This window comes from Python bivittatus, unplaced genomic scaffold (assembly GCF_059951505.1).
Source record: "Python bivittatus isolate LINGU-HERP-01145 unplaced genomic scaffold, Pbiv_v1 ctg000700_np1212, whole genome shotgun sequence".
NCBI classification, from domain to species: domain Eukaryota; kingdom Metazoa; phylum Chordata; class Lepidosauria; order Squamata; family Pythonidae; genus Python; species Python bivittatus.
This window is the reverse complement of record NW_028277098.1, coordinates 101459119-101475397: the sequence shown is the minus strand read 5'-3', so window position 1 is coordinate 101475397 and position 16279 is coordinate 101459119. Positions and strand designations below refer to the sequence as shown.

Here is a 16279-nt window from a genome sequence, read left to right as displayed (position 1 = left end):
ACTCGGTGACAGGGTCCTTGGAGAAAAGGTTGAGACCCCTCACCCAATATACATTACACATCCTCTGGTGGGGTTGCACACATCGTTTTCCCTCTCCCCTCCTTTTTCTTCCTACCCCACAATCCCATATTGCAAGGGAGAGATGTTGGGGAGTATCCCAAGCAAGTCAGCCAACAAGTTGGGGAGAGTTAACAAGGTGCACTTTATCAAAAACAGACACTTCTCCAGAAAGAGGAAAGATATTTGGATAGAAATAAGAGGAGAACGTACAGTACTGTAAGCGTAGAGCAATTCCCCAACCAGCATGTGCCCGAGTAACATCTGTGGTGGCTCTGGAGATTGATTGCTATAGATGCTCTTTCCTGTGTAATGAAGTTTTAATACACAGCTTGGATCCTTGTTCTCTCCTAGACCATCTTCTTCCACGTAAAATCCTCTCACCCTCCATAATCTAGCCAGGAGAAGATGCTGGGTGTCCAGTGCCCACTCTGTTAAGAAATTGGGCTGGGAGTCAGAGGCATTTGCACTGCAGCCCTCTCACTCGGAAAACTGGTGAAGACAGTTCTCTTCTACAGGGATTTGGACAGGAAGATTTTAAATTAGGACAGTAACCAATTCAGTGAATGTTTTTAACTGTAGATTTTAAGCCACCTAGAGCTGCACAAGGGACTGGAATGAATACATACATACAGTGAAATTAGGGAAACAAATCCTACCAGCTCTTAGTAACTTCCTTGTTAGATTAGAAATTGGAAGGTTGCAGCTCTATTAACGTTGACCATGTTGTGTTAATTTCCCACAGCAATTATATCAAACGTTAACAGACTATGACATTCGGTTCTACATGTACGAAATCTTGAAGGTGAGTTGACTTTTGTTAAGGGTTTGAGAGGGTCCAAAAAGTGGCTGAGAAGGAGCTGTCAGCAGTTGTGGAGCCTGAAGGCTTTAATCCCTCATAATGTCTTTCTTTGGCTGAGGAATTAAGCAGCTTTCTTCAGGTTAACATAACCTGACTAGATGGATCAAGATCTCTCTTGCTTCAGAACTTCTTTTTTTCTTTTTGTATGAACTGCTATCACTGCTTAATAGCATTGTAACCGATAGAATTTAGGAGTAGCAGGAGTTCTCTTAAGAGTTGCCACTATTTTAACTTTATAATCCATCCTTCTGACCTTTCGTAAACTGATTAAGACAGTGTTTCTCAACCTTTGCAACTTTAAGATGTGTGGACTTCAACTCCCAGAATTCCCCATGTTGGCTGGGGAATTCTGGGAGTTGAAGTCCACATTGCTTGAGAAACACTGGCTTAAGATCTTGTTCTCTTGCCTTCTTGTTCTCCCAGGCCCTGGGTTAGAATGGGCATTTAGCTCCTTTGGTTGGTTACTGGCTTTTTGACTTTTGGTTCTGGGTAGCTGTCTTTTTTTTCTTCTCCTCTTGATGCATTTTGTTTTAATTTTTATCTATAAGCTCCCAGAGTCACTTAGGAGTTGAGTGACCTCAAAATTGAAATAATTGTAAAAAATAAAGATAAATTTGCCACTTATCTTCTGCTTGAATACTTTAAAACAAGACGTTAAAGATAAGTCCACAGGACCTGCTTAATTCCTCCTCCCTCCCAAAATACATTATAGCTCCTTCTCTGCTAAATTATTCAGCCACTCTCATCATTCCTTTAATATCTATGCTGTTACAGGTAGTCCTCTTTTAGCGACTGCCTTGTCTAGTGACTGTTCACAGTTACGACAGTGATGAAAAAGTAACTTTGTGACCAATCCTCACATTGATGACCTTTGCAGATCTGTAAAGCAAAAGAAAGCTGAAGTCAGATCATAAGCACAGTCACGGTTTCGCTTAGCAACTGCTTCACTTAACGACTGAGTTGCTGGTCCCGAGTGTGGTCGCTGAACAAGGACTACCTGTAGTGTAAAGATGGTGGAGACGGTAGGAAATGGAGTGCAATGCAGAGAACCAAAACAAAACATAGGCTTTGTAATTTGTCAGTGATAACAGCCAAGGGGATGGCTAATGGTAGTCAGAGGAAATGTAGAAAATAAAGCTATATATATTAGCAGGATTGAGTTGGGAATTCGGGAAGGAATTTCAGTGGGGAAGCTGCAGAAGTTTGCTTTAGTCCAGTGTGAGAGGGAACGTGAAACAATGTAAGGTGGTGATGCTTGGTTTGTCTTGCCCATCGGAACCAGCACTTTTAAGTGAAAATAAATAGGTGTGATCCTCAGGTATTTGCTAACAGGGCTGTCTTTTCCCATTTGCCCCCAGTCCATTTCATTATGTCACCTTAATGCACTTGGTGGCACCCTTGTTGGCTTAGCAACAGTGAACATGGTAATCAATGAGGCATCAGAAGATACAGGCCGGGTCGACTAAGATGCTGGTCACCACCACCAAGAGTGGTATGTTGACAGTGGCAAACTTGAAATCTTGGTAAGATGGTTGGAGAGGATTCATCCATATCACTTGCAAACAGAGGCCCAAGGAATCCTGCTGTGGCCAGAATCACAGTGAAGAGGTCAATTCCGAATCTGTGACTTCCAATTTTGGGTCAGTCTGAGAGTCTAGCTCCAGGATACGACTGACTTGCACTCAGTGTATGCCGTCTTGCTCTGCACAAGCACCTCCTTGTGAGTTACATGTACTGTTGGGACATGAGGCAGAGCTTCTGTGGCTGTACCAGGTGGTTGTGGCTTTTCCAGGTCCCTGGTTGCCTAGTGTCCAGCCCTGGACTGGGCGAGTGAATCCCCTTTAGGCTGGAAAGCCTCTTGGGGGCTTATGTACTTAACATGTAAGAAGAAAAAATCAGAATGCTGATTATCAAGTACTTTTTTGCCAAATATAAAGTTCTTGTTGTAGTTTAATAGCAGTAATCCAGAAACATGCACAGAGGAATAGCAAGGCTTTATAAAGAGCAAAAGTGTGCCAGATATTTGGGTTTATGATATAAAAAGATCGGGACCTCTTCATTTTTATCAAATATCTGGTTAGGGTCTGTAAAAGATCTAAAGACAAGAGAAGAATGCCACTGTATGGAGATGCTAGCCTGGCATAGAAATACGGGACTTTCAACTCATTTTTTACTGAGTTAGGTTTCAGGTGAAATGTTCATCCTAACATCTCTTTGAACTGGATATCTTAGATGTCTGTGAGTCTGATAAATTTAAAAGTTTTGATCACCTGGCACTTTGAACAAAGGATTCTGGCTTTTGGGCTGGCCTTGTTCAGAATGTCAACCTGTGCGTTGTAATCCATCACAAGGTTAGCTCCTGAGTGCATCTAAAAATTAAGGCCTTCAAAATACACGGCTGGAGAGGCTTCATCCGTTGTACCAAAATTTAATTTTTCAGTCTGCCTGATCAGAAGTGGCTCTTTCATTGCAGTTGTGCAGATGACCCTGGGAAGTGGTTCATTTGATCTCTTCCCTTTTCAGCTCCAACCAAAGATCTTTTTCATTTAACCTACCTTCTGATTTGGTCTGAGAAGATCTTCATCTCTGGCCATCTTGTAGTCTATCTTGTTAATTTGTTCTGCTCTAGGATTTGTTTTATGTGATACGACGTTCATATATGAAATCCCCTTTCTGACGCTGCTCTTGTGGGTGTCATTGGGGTGTCTTTCTCTTCTCCAGGCTCTGGACTATTGCCACAGTATGGGGATCATGCACAGAGACGTCAAACCTCACAACGTCATGATTGACCACGAGCATCGAAAGGTAAGGACCGGCAGACCCTGACTGTTCACACCCTTTCCCCTCTCCGATTCCACAAAAAATCCTTCAGCAGGCTGATACATTTTGCCACTTACACTGTGGGCCAGGTCTTGCTAAAAACAGATTAGGAAAAAAGAAGAAAAGGGAAATGTGGTAGATTTAGTCTGCGCAAAAGTGGTTTTGGCTTTTGGACTTGACGTATTATGAGCATCTTCTAGGTGGTATTGCTTCATCTAGCAGAGACACCCTGGGCATCTGTCATGGGCACCCTGCACATTCTGGGGCAAATTCCAGAGTTCACCCAGGCCTGGCGGACCTTATAGTGAGTGATGGGGAGATGAGAATAAATGCCAGAATATGCCCCTGGTGGTGTCATATTGTGGGGAAGATAATCTTTCAGGAACATTCATTCCCCTTAATTTAAGAAGTATGCTTGGCTTTTAAGCTTAGCTACTCAAACTTCAGCTTATCACAACGATAGAACTTAAAATACTTCTTTTATTCAATAACGTGCCTACCACTGATTTCAGCAAATTGGCTCACAGCAGTTTACAGCAAAAACGTTGAATGGCTTGAGGGTGAGGTCACGATGTAGAGGCTGGGGTGGGTTGTACTTGTCTGTTGTACTTTATTTGATTCTCGCAGCAGCCTGCTTGGCTGTTGTTATTCATCTGGGAGTTTTGAGGCAAAGCTATTAATTGCTTTTGGTTTTTTTAATCAAGCAACATTGCTCTTCATAGTTTTGAACCTAGTTCCTGGTGTTAAACAAAAAATTACTCTTATACTTGCTTTAATCTCTTCAATAGTTCAGTTGTGTCTTTTAACCGTGGCTGTTTCATATCTGAGCTGTCTTCAATTATTACTTGTTTCTGCTCAGTTGAATCTTACAGCTTTTCTTCGTTTCATTTACTTCTGATTTTGTTGTCTCTTCCAACATAAGACTGGCAGAGTCCCTGAAAGTTGCTGACCAAGAAAAAGCATTTTCTCCCTCCCCCTTAACTTCTCCTTTTGTTTTTAGCTGAGGCTAATAGATTGGGGCTTGGCTGAATTCTATCATCCTGGTCAGGAATACAACGTCCGCGTGGCTTCCAGATACTTCAAAGGGCCGGAGCTCCTTGTAGACTATCAGGTAATTGCGGTCTTGGTGTGGGACAACCATGATTCTGGGGGAAAGGGATGGCCGGAACCAGCAGTTGGGCTGCTCCAGTAGAACACAGGAAGGAAAGTAAAATGAAAAAAGAATGATATCCTCAGCAGGGTGGGCCTGCTCTTTGTTGCCCCAGGCAGCTGTTGGACACCTTCAGTTAGTCTCTGGTGGCAGCTTCTCCCTCCTTCAGAAAACCCTTGCTTGGTACTCCCAAGGTGGGGAGAGGCAGTTTCTGCCTTATTTTTCTTCGGACGGCACAGTTTCCCCTACGATGGCTGGTTTACGAAGTGGCCCACGGCTCAGCTGGGGGAGCTGTGGCCGGAAGGACTGGGAGTAGGTGGCTCTGATGATGCTCTTTCGGACTCATCCTTTGTCTTTCATTTACTTTCTCCTTCAAGTATCTAAAGAGAAGGAACAGTTGGGTCTCATCGCTGGTTAGGGATGCGCAGCTTTTATCAGACAAGGCATGTGACAGGCTACACTGGAAAAGCAGACAGGACTCCCCCACCCCCCTGAAAGGGATTCCTAAAATCTATCTTGGCAGGTGCAGGAAGTGGCTTCACTGGAACGTCCACAGCCCCCCCCCCAAAGTCAAGATGGGGCAGGGCTTTAATCACACAGTGATGGCCTCCATCTTGACTTTCCCCCACCCCACAGGTTGTCCTCTTCAGTTCACTGAAACCCTGCCATAAATATTGGACGTGATTACTGCGTCATTGCATTGCGTTATATTTCTGAGTAAGCGCAAAAATTACGGAGGCTTCTTGCTGTGTGGTGCAGACTGTTCACTTCTCCGTGAGAACTTAGCCCATCCTAGTTGGGCATTCTCCTCGTTGGTCTGCAAGCGAGCCAGGCTGACGGGCTTCCTTTCGTCTCCTACAGATGTACGACTACAGTCTGGACATGTGGAGTTTAGGGTGCATGCTAGCCAGCATGATCTTTCGGAAGGAGCCCTTTTTCCACGGTCATGATAACTATGATCAGGTGAGAGTGCGACAAGCCAGAACCCAGGGCCTGAACATTCAGCATGATGTCCACCTTGGCAAGGGATGGGCAGACAGACAGACCCATGGAACGTTCTCCTCTGAGGCTGCTTCATACCATTGTCAGTGCAGCATTTGAATGGGTGTCTGTGGGTCTGATACCTGTAGGTGAAAATGCTCATTTCTGCGTGTGGCTTTTTGGGTTCCTTCAGCATAATTTGGCCTGGCTTACACAGCTGGATATGTTGCAGAGGGTTTAGCTGTGGCTTATTGAATAAACCTCAATTGGCGGGGGTTTGCACAACAACCTAGAGCCGGTTTGGTATAGTGGCTAAGGTGCTGGGCTAGAAACTGGAAGACCTCAAGTTTGAGCCCTGCCTTTGGCATGAAAGCTGGCTGGGTGACTTTGGGCCGTAACTCCCTCTCAGTCCAACCCACTTCACAGGGCTGTTGTGGGGAAAACAGGAGGTGGGAGTGTGATAAAGTTGAGATATAAATCAAAGAAATAAACAGGCATGTTTCATGACAAACCATGAGTCACACCCACAGTGGCTGGACTGTGCACCGTTCTAAGCCAACCCTGGAAAATATAAGGATAGTCTTGAACGGAGCTTGGTTCCTGGTGACTACAGGTGTATATGCAGAGGATATATTTAAAATCAGGTTGTTCAATATCCTGCATGTTTACACTTGGGAAAATCTTGCCCAGGGAGGTTTCAGCTAGAGACTTCTGATTACTGAATCTCTTGGCCATGGCACACCACCCACCATCTCCCGTTGTCTGTTCACAGTTGGTGAGAATAGCCAAGGTGTTGGGAACCGAAGATCTATACGACTATATTGACAAATACAACATTGAGCTTGACCCCCGTTTCAACGATATCTTGGGCAGGTAGGAGGAAATTGGTAGGGTAAAACAAGGAGGCCAGCCCACGTTCCACAAATTGTGTGTGGAAGGGAGGGGAGTGGAAACGGCACAGATATGTTATAGTTCGGGACATCTGTATCTGTGTGGTTTTCAGCACCTTTGAAAATGCCAAACTTTGTGGATAGTAGTTGAAGTAGGGTTGTCTAAGGGATCAAATGGTCACTGCAAATTTTGGCAAATATTCTGTCTTCCTTTGGGGTGTTGCTTATATTTATTTGCATCAGTAGAGCAACACTGTGGAGAAATTACTCTAAGGGGCTTTGCATGGTAGCTCAAGTGTTACCAAAAAGGAATAAGCTGGATACCTTGTTCTCCTTCCCATACACAAGGGTGACAGCTGAGGTGAAGAAACATTTGTGTGCCTATCAGAGGTGAAACACGATATGTTTGGTTGCATTTGTTCCCTCTCTCACAGGCACTCACGAAAACGATGGGAACGTTTTGTCCACAGTGAGAATCAGCACTTGGTCAGTCCTGAAGCCTTAGATTTCCTAGACAAGTTGTTGCGATACGATCACCAGTCCCGACTCACCGCAAGAGAAGCCATGGAGCACCCTTACTTCTGTGAGTCTGACCCTCCAGGCCCCCAGCAAGGCGTCCTTCCAAGGGATAGTGATCTGGAGGATGGGGGGAGGCAGGAAATAGTACATCTTGGTGTGCTTTCAGAATAATCCTTGAGCCCAGCATCCCAGATGCTGCACCAGGCGACTTACTCCTTCTTACGACGACAGGGTTGGGTCCTTTTCTTCTAACAAGTTAACGTTGGCCAAATACTGTAACATCTGAAATCAGACCTGGAGTTAATTGCAGAGATAGATAAAAATAAGCTCTGTAGTGTGAGACTTAAGGGTTGGATGGGGAGGAACCAGATCTAGTAATCCTAGAAAGACTTAAGTGGCTGTGGATTTGGGGGCCACCTGGATCTGGAGGCGTTCCATGTTTGATTCTGGATGGGGTCACATTGTCCTAGACAGAGCCAGTGTACAGTTTGGAGGTCCGCCTAGACTCATGGCTCCTAGTGAAGAGCAGATGGCAGCTGTGGATAGGATGATTTTGCACAAACGTAGCTTAGGCACCAGTTACGCCCATTCCTGGATTGGAAGGCCCTGCTCGTCTCTTGTCTGGATTACTCCGAAGCCCTCTACATGGGGCTGCTCTTGAGGACCGCTTGGAAGCTGCAACTGGTCCATAACGTGATACCTCGTTATGCCCATATAATGTTGCTGCTGCTCTGCAGGCTTCCCTGGTGGCCAGTGGCCCTCCAGGTGCAGTTCAAGGGGCTGAGGGTCACCTGCCAAGCTTCCATGGCCACGGGGGCTGGCTTTGTGAGGGACTGCCCACTCCAGGCGCTTCTGCCTGTTTGATAAGACTGCCACTCACCCCGAACCACACTGAGTGCCCCAAGCAAGGTCTAGGTGTAAATTTCAGAAACCAGTACATTCTCAGGCCTCTGAAATGGTGCCCAACTGATTTCTGAAGTTCTTGTCAGCGTTTCAAGTTCTCTGGCATAGGCAGCGGTGTCTGTTTTAAAACTGAAGACTCCGGGTTGTGTCTTCTGTAGCCCCAACCGTTTGAAAAGCAGAAATGCTGGGGGATTTTTACACTTTTCTTCAGTGAAGGCCTCCTAAATGGGTTAGGCTACAGGATCAACTATTGTCGCCGAGCTGGCTAAGGATGTTGGGATTTGTAGTCCAGCACATTTGGAGGGCTCTGGGCTATTGAAGGCTGCACTAAGTAGCTTCTTTGAGTCGTGTGCCTGGCGTTTCTAGCTAAGCAGGTGGAATGCCCATTGCATTAAGCTTACTCAGCTCCCCCCCCCCCCCACCATCTCAAGGCCAGAAGCACATCTCGGAAGCTGAGGTACCAGAGTGGCGAAGCTGCACCCTGCCACGGGGGTGTATTTTGCATTCGCCGAAGGCCTTGGCGCTCTCATGCAGGGGGCACTGTCTCCTTCTTGTCTTCCTAGACCCAATTGTGAAGGACCAGACTCGGATGAGCTCAGCCAGCCTGCCAGGGAGCAGCACGCCCGTTAGCAGCACTGGCATGCTGTCAGGTGGGTCTGCCCTGGCTGGCCTCTGAAACGGGCTTGTTCTACTGTCAGCCATTCTGCTGTGCTCTTTGGGCTCTTCTGGGGGAAAAGCGGCCTCTCTGGACGGCTGATCTTCTCCTTTTCTCCCCAGCAGGAATTCCTTCAGTGGCAACGTCTTCCCCCCTCGGACCTCTGGCAGGCTCCCCGGTGATTGCTGCTGCCAACCCGCTGGGAATGCCGGTGCCAGCTGCCGCAGGGGCTCAGCAGTAAAGGATGCCCCCTCTCCCAGATGCTGGACTGGAGCCACCTTGGGGCTGAGGGTCCTCCTCCATCCCCCGCAGCCACTTGTAGCCAACGTGGGGGGAGAAGGGAGGAGCTGTGTCTGAACTGTTGCTTGTGGATTAATAGTCCTTCAGTCGTGCCATCCATATGTATATCTCTCTCTCTCTGTGGATATATAGATATGGATGAATCTTCTCATGCTGAATTCCCCCTCCCGCCTTTTTTACTTGAACTTTTTGTAACTCAGAGGAATCCCTGACGAAATCCACCGACGGAGCGTTTCGCAGACCGTTCTTTCCCGCCCTGCCCGCCACTGCCGAGTCCCCCTTTAAGATCCAGAGTGAGGGCGCCGGCTCTTCCTCATCTTGGTTTCTTGTCCCTTCGCCTAATCGATGCCCCGTGGAGGGGAACGTGGTGTTTCCATCGCCCGCCCACCCCTTTGGGGAACTGTTGAGTTCCAGCCTTGAGAAGCCAGCAGGAGGGGACCCCGGTCTTGGAGGCCACCGTGTTCTGCAGCGCAGCGGAAGCAGCTCCTCTTTATAAGGCAGAAAGGTCAAAATGGTAGCTTTCCTGTAAGAATCGATTCTTACGCTTCTCATCGCAGTCAGAAGCCTGTGAGGTTCGTCATGTGAAGGCACCTCATCGTTATCTCCAAAAAAAGGTATCCGGCCCACCACAAAGCTATCCCCGTGATTTCCTCTGCAGCTGCTCACCCAGATTGGGAATTCTGGAAAATAATTTTTCACCCATCTTTCTTAAAAACATCTCAAACTTCTGACAGGTTGGATCCTGGGAAAAAAAAACAAACCGATGTGGGGCATTCACCTGTCCTGCCCACTCACCCTTTTTTCTCCATGTGCCATGTGGTGAGAGATGCTGGTGTGTGCGTGTGTCTGTGTGTGTTACTTACTTTACCTTAGAGGAAGGTGGCGGAAAGTGCAAGCAGACTGTGACTGTTTCAAAGAGGGTGTGAAAAAAATAGGCAACCTTGTAAGAGAGCATCATTGTGGAGGACAATGTCCTCCCTGTGTGTGTGTGTTGTGTGTCTGTTTACACACACCCCACAGACACGCACACACCTATATATGTAAATCAGTCTCGCTCTTCCTATGCTGAAATATCCTATGTCGGAATTCCTTGCTGTAAATAAACTTTTTTTTTTTTTTTAATTTATCAAAGGTTAGGCTTAAAGTTGCCTGCGCAGAGGTTCTCCCTGGGTCAGTGTCACATGTTTTTACACCGCTTGCAGCCTCTAACCCCGGAACTAGGGCTTGGGACCCGGGGGGAGGGCAGGGGGCCAAGGCTGCTGCTCTTGCCGGATCCGGTTGCAATTGCGACCCGCGCTAAGAAGCCTTACAAGAAGCATCTCGCAAGCCAAAGTGTCGCCGGAAGGGATCCTCGGCATGCGTTTTCCTTTCGCAGCACTGGGATTTCAAGATAGGGGGCAGCAGAGGGCAGGAGGGGAGGCCCTCCGAGCCACCGAGGGCTGCCGTTCGCCACCGGAGTGGGCCTCGGGCAGAGCCCGGACGCCCATCAGCCCCTCTGCATCTCCGGGATACCTCTGTCTGAGCACCACTACAAGAGGCGCGTTCCTACCCGCCCCACTTCTCTTGGGAGCCTCAATCACTTGAGTTTAATAATATATGCAACTTCCGCTGTCGGAATTCCTGCGGGTGTGCTCCTTCCTGTTTCGCTCCAACGGCCTTCGTTTGGCGGGATCGGACCTGGGTGCCGGTGCAGGAAGTGATAGCGTGGGACCCTGACCGGTTGCCCCTCCCTCCCTCCCTCTCCTTGGAAAGGTGCGTTGCTGATGAGCAATGACTTCTGGATCCCCGCTGGCAGGAATGGCCCGCGGCGGGTAGCCATGCCCTTGAGCTGGCGTGAAACCTGGCGGGACAGCCACGGAACAGGCGTGCCTAGATTTGCACTGGGACAGGCCCTCCGTAGGGCTCTTGAGCAGGCGATCGACTCACCCTTCGGTCTCTTTGTACAATCCTTGAATTTGGCGAGTGGGGCGGAAGAGTTGCGTGCCCTCAGCTGCTTTCCAGGACCAGGGGGTGCCGGGTGCAAGGTGGCGAGGATTGGAAGGGGGGGGCAGGATCCATCAAACCTTATGCGAGAAGGCGAGATGGAAACATTTGGTTCAGGGAGTGATCTAAACCAGTGTTTCTCAACCTCGGCAACTTTAAGATGCGTGGACTTCAACTCCCAGAATTCCCCAGCCAGCCAGGCTGGCTGGGGAATTCTGGGAGTTGAAGTCCACGCATCTTAAAGTTGCTGAGGTTGAGAAACACCGATCTAAACTTTCTTCCCGGTGCTTATCCTGGCCTTGCTGCCCAAACAGGGAGGCACCAAGGAAACCTGCAGATTGTAACAACATCTGTGTTGTAAATTACCTCATCTGTATACGTTGTATCAGAACACTTTTTTTAAATTTCTCAGCACTTCCTGGGGATTTTCTTTTCTTGGGGGGGTTTTGCATTGTGTTAGATGGCCGGAAGAGAGAAAAAAAAGCCAGTATAAATAGTCCTAATTGCAAATTTGACTTTTTTTTTTTTTTTTTAAGATCTTGTTTGAAGTGATCTTTTTTTAATTCTGTTGAAATTTAGATTTGGGTTGTTCCCCCCACCCCTCCGCCTTGGATTTACCTGGATGAAATTGTAGTGTCACTGTTTAAACTAACCCTTAATTGTGCTGAGAAGTTGTGCCATGGAGGTCTTTAATTTTTTTAAAAATAAAATCATTGAAAGAAAACCGCATCTCACCCTCTAGTCAGTTCATACTCTAAAAACTAGCAGGGTGATGGATTTTGACTTCTAGGACTGAAAACCTGTTTTTACATGTCTTTCCTTGCTGGTTGCTGAATGTGGCACTTGGCTTTTTACACATTTGGGAACAGATAACAAAGGGAACATCTCCGTCTGTTTGTGTAGGACTTCAGGTCCAGGCTGGGGAGTGTGGGAGTCGGAATCCAACGGACCTAGGGGGCACTACATTTTGGAAGATGGATGGCATTATGAAAATCTTAAAATTAGCTTTCCCTCTCCGCTCTTCCATCCTACTCACGGAATTCCTTATTTTTATCTTGTTTGCATGATTTATCCCTACCTCGCTTTGGAGGGGCTCGGGGGTGGGGGGAGGCTGTCAGGGATTTTAAAGAGAATAAAACGACAGTAATAATGTACAGTAACAATATTTACTTGGCCAAATGCTCCCAAGAGGTTTCACAATTGTCTTGACGTGGAGCCGGGCTCAGATGATGAGTCGAGAGGGCCCTTCGGAAGAGGCCGAGAGGAAGAAAACTGCCTTCGCTGAAGGTGGGAGGTTTGTAATGCAGTTCCTGTTTTTTCTGGGACACGGACCAGCCTCGTTTGTGCATCCCCCAAACTTGGTGCCTTCCAGATGTGTGGATTTCCACACCCAGAATTGTTGGCAGTGGCAGTTGTGAGAGTTGAAGTCCACGTGGCTGGGAGATGCCCCAGGGGAGGACGGCTGGATAAGTTCCTAAGTTCCCGCAGCTGAAGTTGAATTTTGTGCTGCAAATGCACATGGGCAAACATGGCGTCCGTATGCCCCGGTGTCTTGATGCTGTCCTCTACCTTGAACTCCGGTTGTGGAAGGGTAAAGAGACCTCCTTTAGCGAACCTGGAACTTGGGCGGTCTGCTCGGCTTTCCTGCGCCGTGATCTTTCTCACTCTAAGTTACCTGTGGCTGAAAACAGTCACAACTGCAAAGCTGTATATGGGCTGAAAAGACAAAAGCAGAGGCGACCTTGTATGAAAATAGCCGCTTGATATATCCTGTAGTTCAGGATTTCTCAACCTTGGCAACTTTACAGATGGCTGGCTGGGGAATTCTGGAAGTTGAAGTCCATGTATCTTGAAGTTGCCGAGGTTGAGAAACACTGTTGTGGATATTTGTCAGTGTAGAACTCCCAGTGACTTGAAGAAGCATGGCCATTGGCGAAGGATTATAGTGACTGCCACCAAAAGATTTGGAGATTACGAAGCTGCTGATGTCTCCATTACAGAGGCCTGGAAGTTGCTTGGAGATGTCTAAGCACATGATCCTTCTTCAGATAAACTGCAGTTAATCATCATTCCGCGAGCTAAAGCTGCTTGGGCTCCAAGTATCCTGAAACTGAGGTGGTACAAAACAAAAAGAAATGTATCATACGTATAAGCTAGCCATCTCTATAGTTTTCTCTCTCCTGTTTCAGCCAGTGACTGGTTAAGGGTGGTTGTGTGAACCCTCCCATACTTCAAAAAGGGGTCAGGTTACCTTCTGGGTTTCAGCTGTGATGCTGACTGGGTTTAAATTCAAGCTTTTGCTTTTTCATTTCTACAGGGAATTGGTGTTGGGCGTGAAAACCTGCCCATTTACATAATGTTTGCCAAGCTGGTGCCACCCAGATGTGTTGGGTTACACCTCACTAAGCCCGGGAATGGAATGTGCTGGGTGGAGTGTGCTGTGAGATGCAGTCCAGCCTATCTGGAGTGGGTTGGACTGGCCAGGATGTTCTTGGATTGATGGTAGGCAGCTTGGCACACGCCTGCTGTTTTGAATGAGTTTCCACAATTGGTTGTCACCACCCATGCTGCTTGTCTCGGATCTCTCTGTCAACATTCACGTAACGTGTGAAATCAGGTCAAGGAAAGCTTTAGCAACTGCAATCACCCCAAATGTACTAAGCATGGCTCACTTTTTTTCTGCCTTGCCACACCGAGCGAGTCCAGCTCTTTTCGTTTACTGCTTTTGAGTCTGGCTTGACTCCTGGTGAGTGCCTGGACAAGCCTGGGCCATCTTGACCCACCTCTGATAATAACTGGAGCTCTTTCAAGGACGTGCCCATTAGCCTCTTCCATTTGATCCCACCCTTCCATTTTAATCCATCATTTTTCCTGTCTCCTTCCCAAGCATTTGTACCATGTGCCCACGGTGCACGAGTTTCTACTTGCTGAACTTATCCTTATGGCAGCAAAAAGGGGAGCCATTCAACTAGCTTACAGATCTGTTAGAAGACTGCTCTTGAGAAAGCAGTATTTCCAAAACATGCCAGGCTTCCATAAAACCCTGGGGCTTGAAATCCCTTTTTTTTCCCCCCTTGCCTGCCATCTTTCTCCAGTATTTGCTCATTCCTTGTGGGAATGCAATGGGATGCCGGGCTACTCTGAATGTGACAGATTGATGGAAGGCTGGCCTCCATACACACGTCCCTAACATTGGCTGAAAGTCCAAAGTGCTTTGTATTATTTATTTTTATTTATTTATATATTAAATTTATCCCTGCCCATCTCCGCCCAATGGGGGATTCTGGGCAGCTCACAACTTGTTAAAAACAATAAATAAATATACAATTAAAAACCTCTACACACAATTACTAAAAAAGGAAAGAGTCTAGAAGGCCAGTGGTTCAGAGCAGCAAATGCCAGGCCTCTATGGGGCTAGCCATCCCCCTGCTTGAGGTATTCCCTCCCCACCCCAGGCCAAGTGGCAGAACCAGGTCTTCAAATCCCTCCGGAAGGCCAGGAGTGAGGGGGCCAATCGCACCTCCGGGGGCAGAATGTTCCAAAGGGCGGGGGCTACAGCAGAGAAGCCCACCCTCTGGACCCCGCCAGTCGAAGTTCTTTCACCGAGGGGGTCCGGAGCATGCCCTCTCTGTGTGATCGGGTGGGACGGGTTGAAGTCATGGGGGAGAGGCGGTCCCTCAGGTAACCTGGTCCCAGGCCATGTAGGGCTTTAAAGGTGAAAACCAACACCTCGAATTGGACCTGGAAGCATGAATAACTGACTGGAGAGCCTCCTGATCCAAGAAGGGGCGTAACTGGTGCACCAGCCGAAGGTGGGCAAAGGCCCTCCTTGCCACGGCTGCCACCTGCTCTTCAAGCAGGAGCCGTGAGTCTAGGAGGACCCCCAGATTACGCACTGGGTCTGTCTGGGGCAGCGCCACCCCATCCAGCACCAAAGATGACAAAGTCCCGGATACAGAGGAGCCATTAACCCACAGCCACTCGGTCTTGCCAGGGTTCAGCCGGAGCCTCCTGTTCCCCATCCAGACCCTCACAGCCTCCAGGCACTGCGAAAGGGTAGCCATGGCATCACTTACTTCACCAGGGATGGAGATGTATAGCTGCGTATCATCAGTGTATTGATGATACCTCACCCCATGATGACGGATGATCTTGCCCAGCGGTTTCATGTAGATGTTGAAAAGGAGCAGAGAGAGAACCAAGCCCTGCGGCACCCCACAAAGGAGGGGCCGAGGATTGGACCTCTTGCCCCCTATCACCACTGACTAGGATTGGCCCCGAAGAAAGGAGGTGAACCAGCACAAGACCATGCCGCCCGCCCCCAATTCCCTGAGCTGTCCCAATAGGATACCGTGGTCGACGGTGTCGAAAGCCACTGAGAGAGCAAGGATGGTCGCACTTCCACCATCCCGCTCCCGCCAGAGATCATAAGTGCGACCAATGCCGTTTCCATTCCATAGCCGGGCCTGAAACCTGACTGGAAAGGGTCCAGATAATCCGTTTCCTCCAGGACCCTTTGGAGCTGTGATGCCACCACTTTGTATTAAAGCAAAACATGAAGGCGTCTGCTTGGTCATTTTTGGAAACGGGAGTCAAAGCTAGAATTTCAGGCTACTTGCTTGCAATCTAATAGCGTCCTCTGAAATCTTTGGAATTTATGTCCTCTGATTAGAGTTTTTCAGTAAAAAGGAAATTCTGGTGGTTCTATGGGTGCTTTTTTTGTTTAAGTCGAAGCAACCAAGTTCCTTGTGTAGGTTTTTGGACTGATGGTAAACAGACGGCACCAAAATTATAGCCGGGGTTTGAGTCAACGCTTCCCAGCTTGGGCAACTAACTCTAGATGTGTGAATCTCAGCTCCCAGAATCCCCCAGCATTATTAAAGATATTTCTCTTTCCCAGACTCCATGGGGTTGCCACTTTTCAAGCACTCACCAGCTCTGCTCACACAAGATGAAGTCAAGGCTTAGCCACTGCATTTGTCTAACAGGCTAAACTTAGTCAGGGATGACCTTGGTTAGGTTTTTTTTTTCTTGGTGGCTTAGTATATTTTGAACATCCTTCCCGTTTTGATAGTTTACACTCCAGTGTATTGTTTGAGCCCAGAAAATGAGCTAATTCAATAATAAAATAAGTATATTGGGTAAATGCCAGCAACTGA

The 16279-nt window shown here is 47.8% G+C and overlaps 1 protein-coding gene across 3 annotated transcripts in view; it reads left to right on the top strand.

Annotated features, from left to right (window-relative positions):
- The window catches only part of CSNK2A1 (casein kinase 2 alpha 1), a 38479-nt gene extending 27611 nt beyond the window's left edge, over positions 1-10868 (top strand). For 2 of the 3 annotated variants that reach the window (XM_015889622.3, XM_088153168.1), the window contains exons 6-13: positions 803-862; positions 3641-3724; positions 4740-4850; positions 5751-5852; positions 6643-6743; positions 7195-7343; positions 8746-8832; positions 8960-10868. In XM_015889622.3, coding sequence (XP_015745108.1) covers positions 803-862; positions 3641-3724; positions 4740-4850; positions 5751-5852; positions 6643-6743; positions 7195-7343; positions 8746-8832; positions 8960-9078 — 813 coding nt within the window. In that variant the 3' untranslated portion in view covers positions 9079-10868. The remainder of the gene's footprint in view (positions 1-802; positions 863-3640; positions 3725-4739; positions 4851-5750; positions 5853-6642; positions 6744-7194; positions 7344-8745; positions 8833-8959) is intronic. The other variant, XM_007437078.4, reaches the window with a different exon arrangement.
- Positions 10869-16279: the final 5411 nt, after the last annotated feature.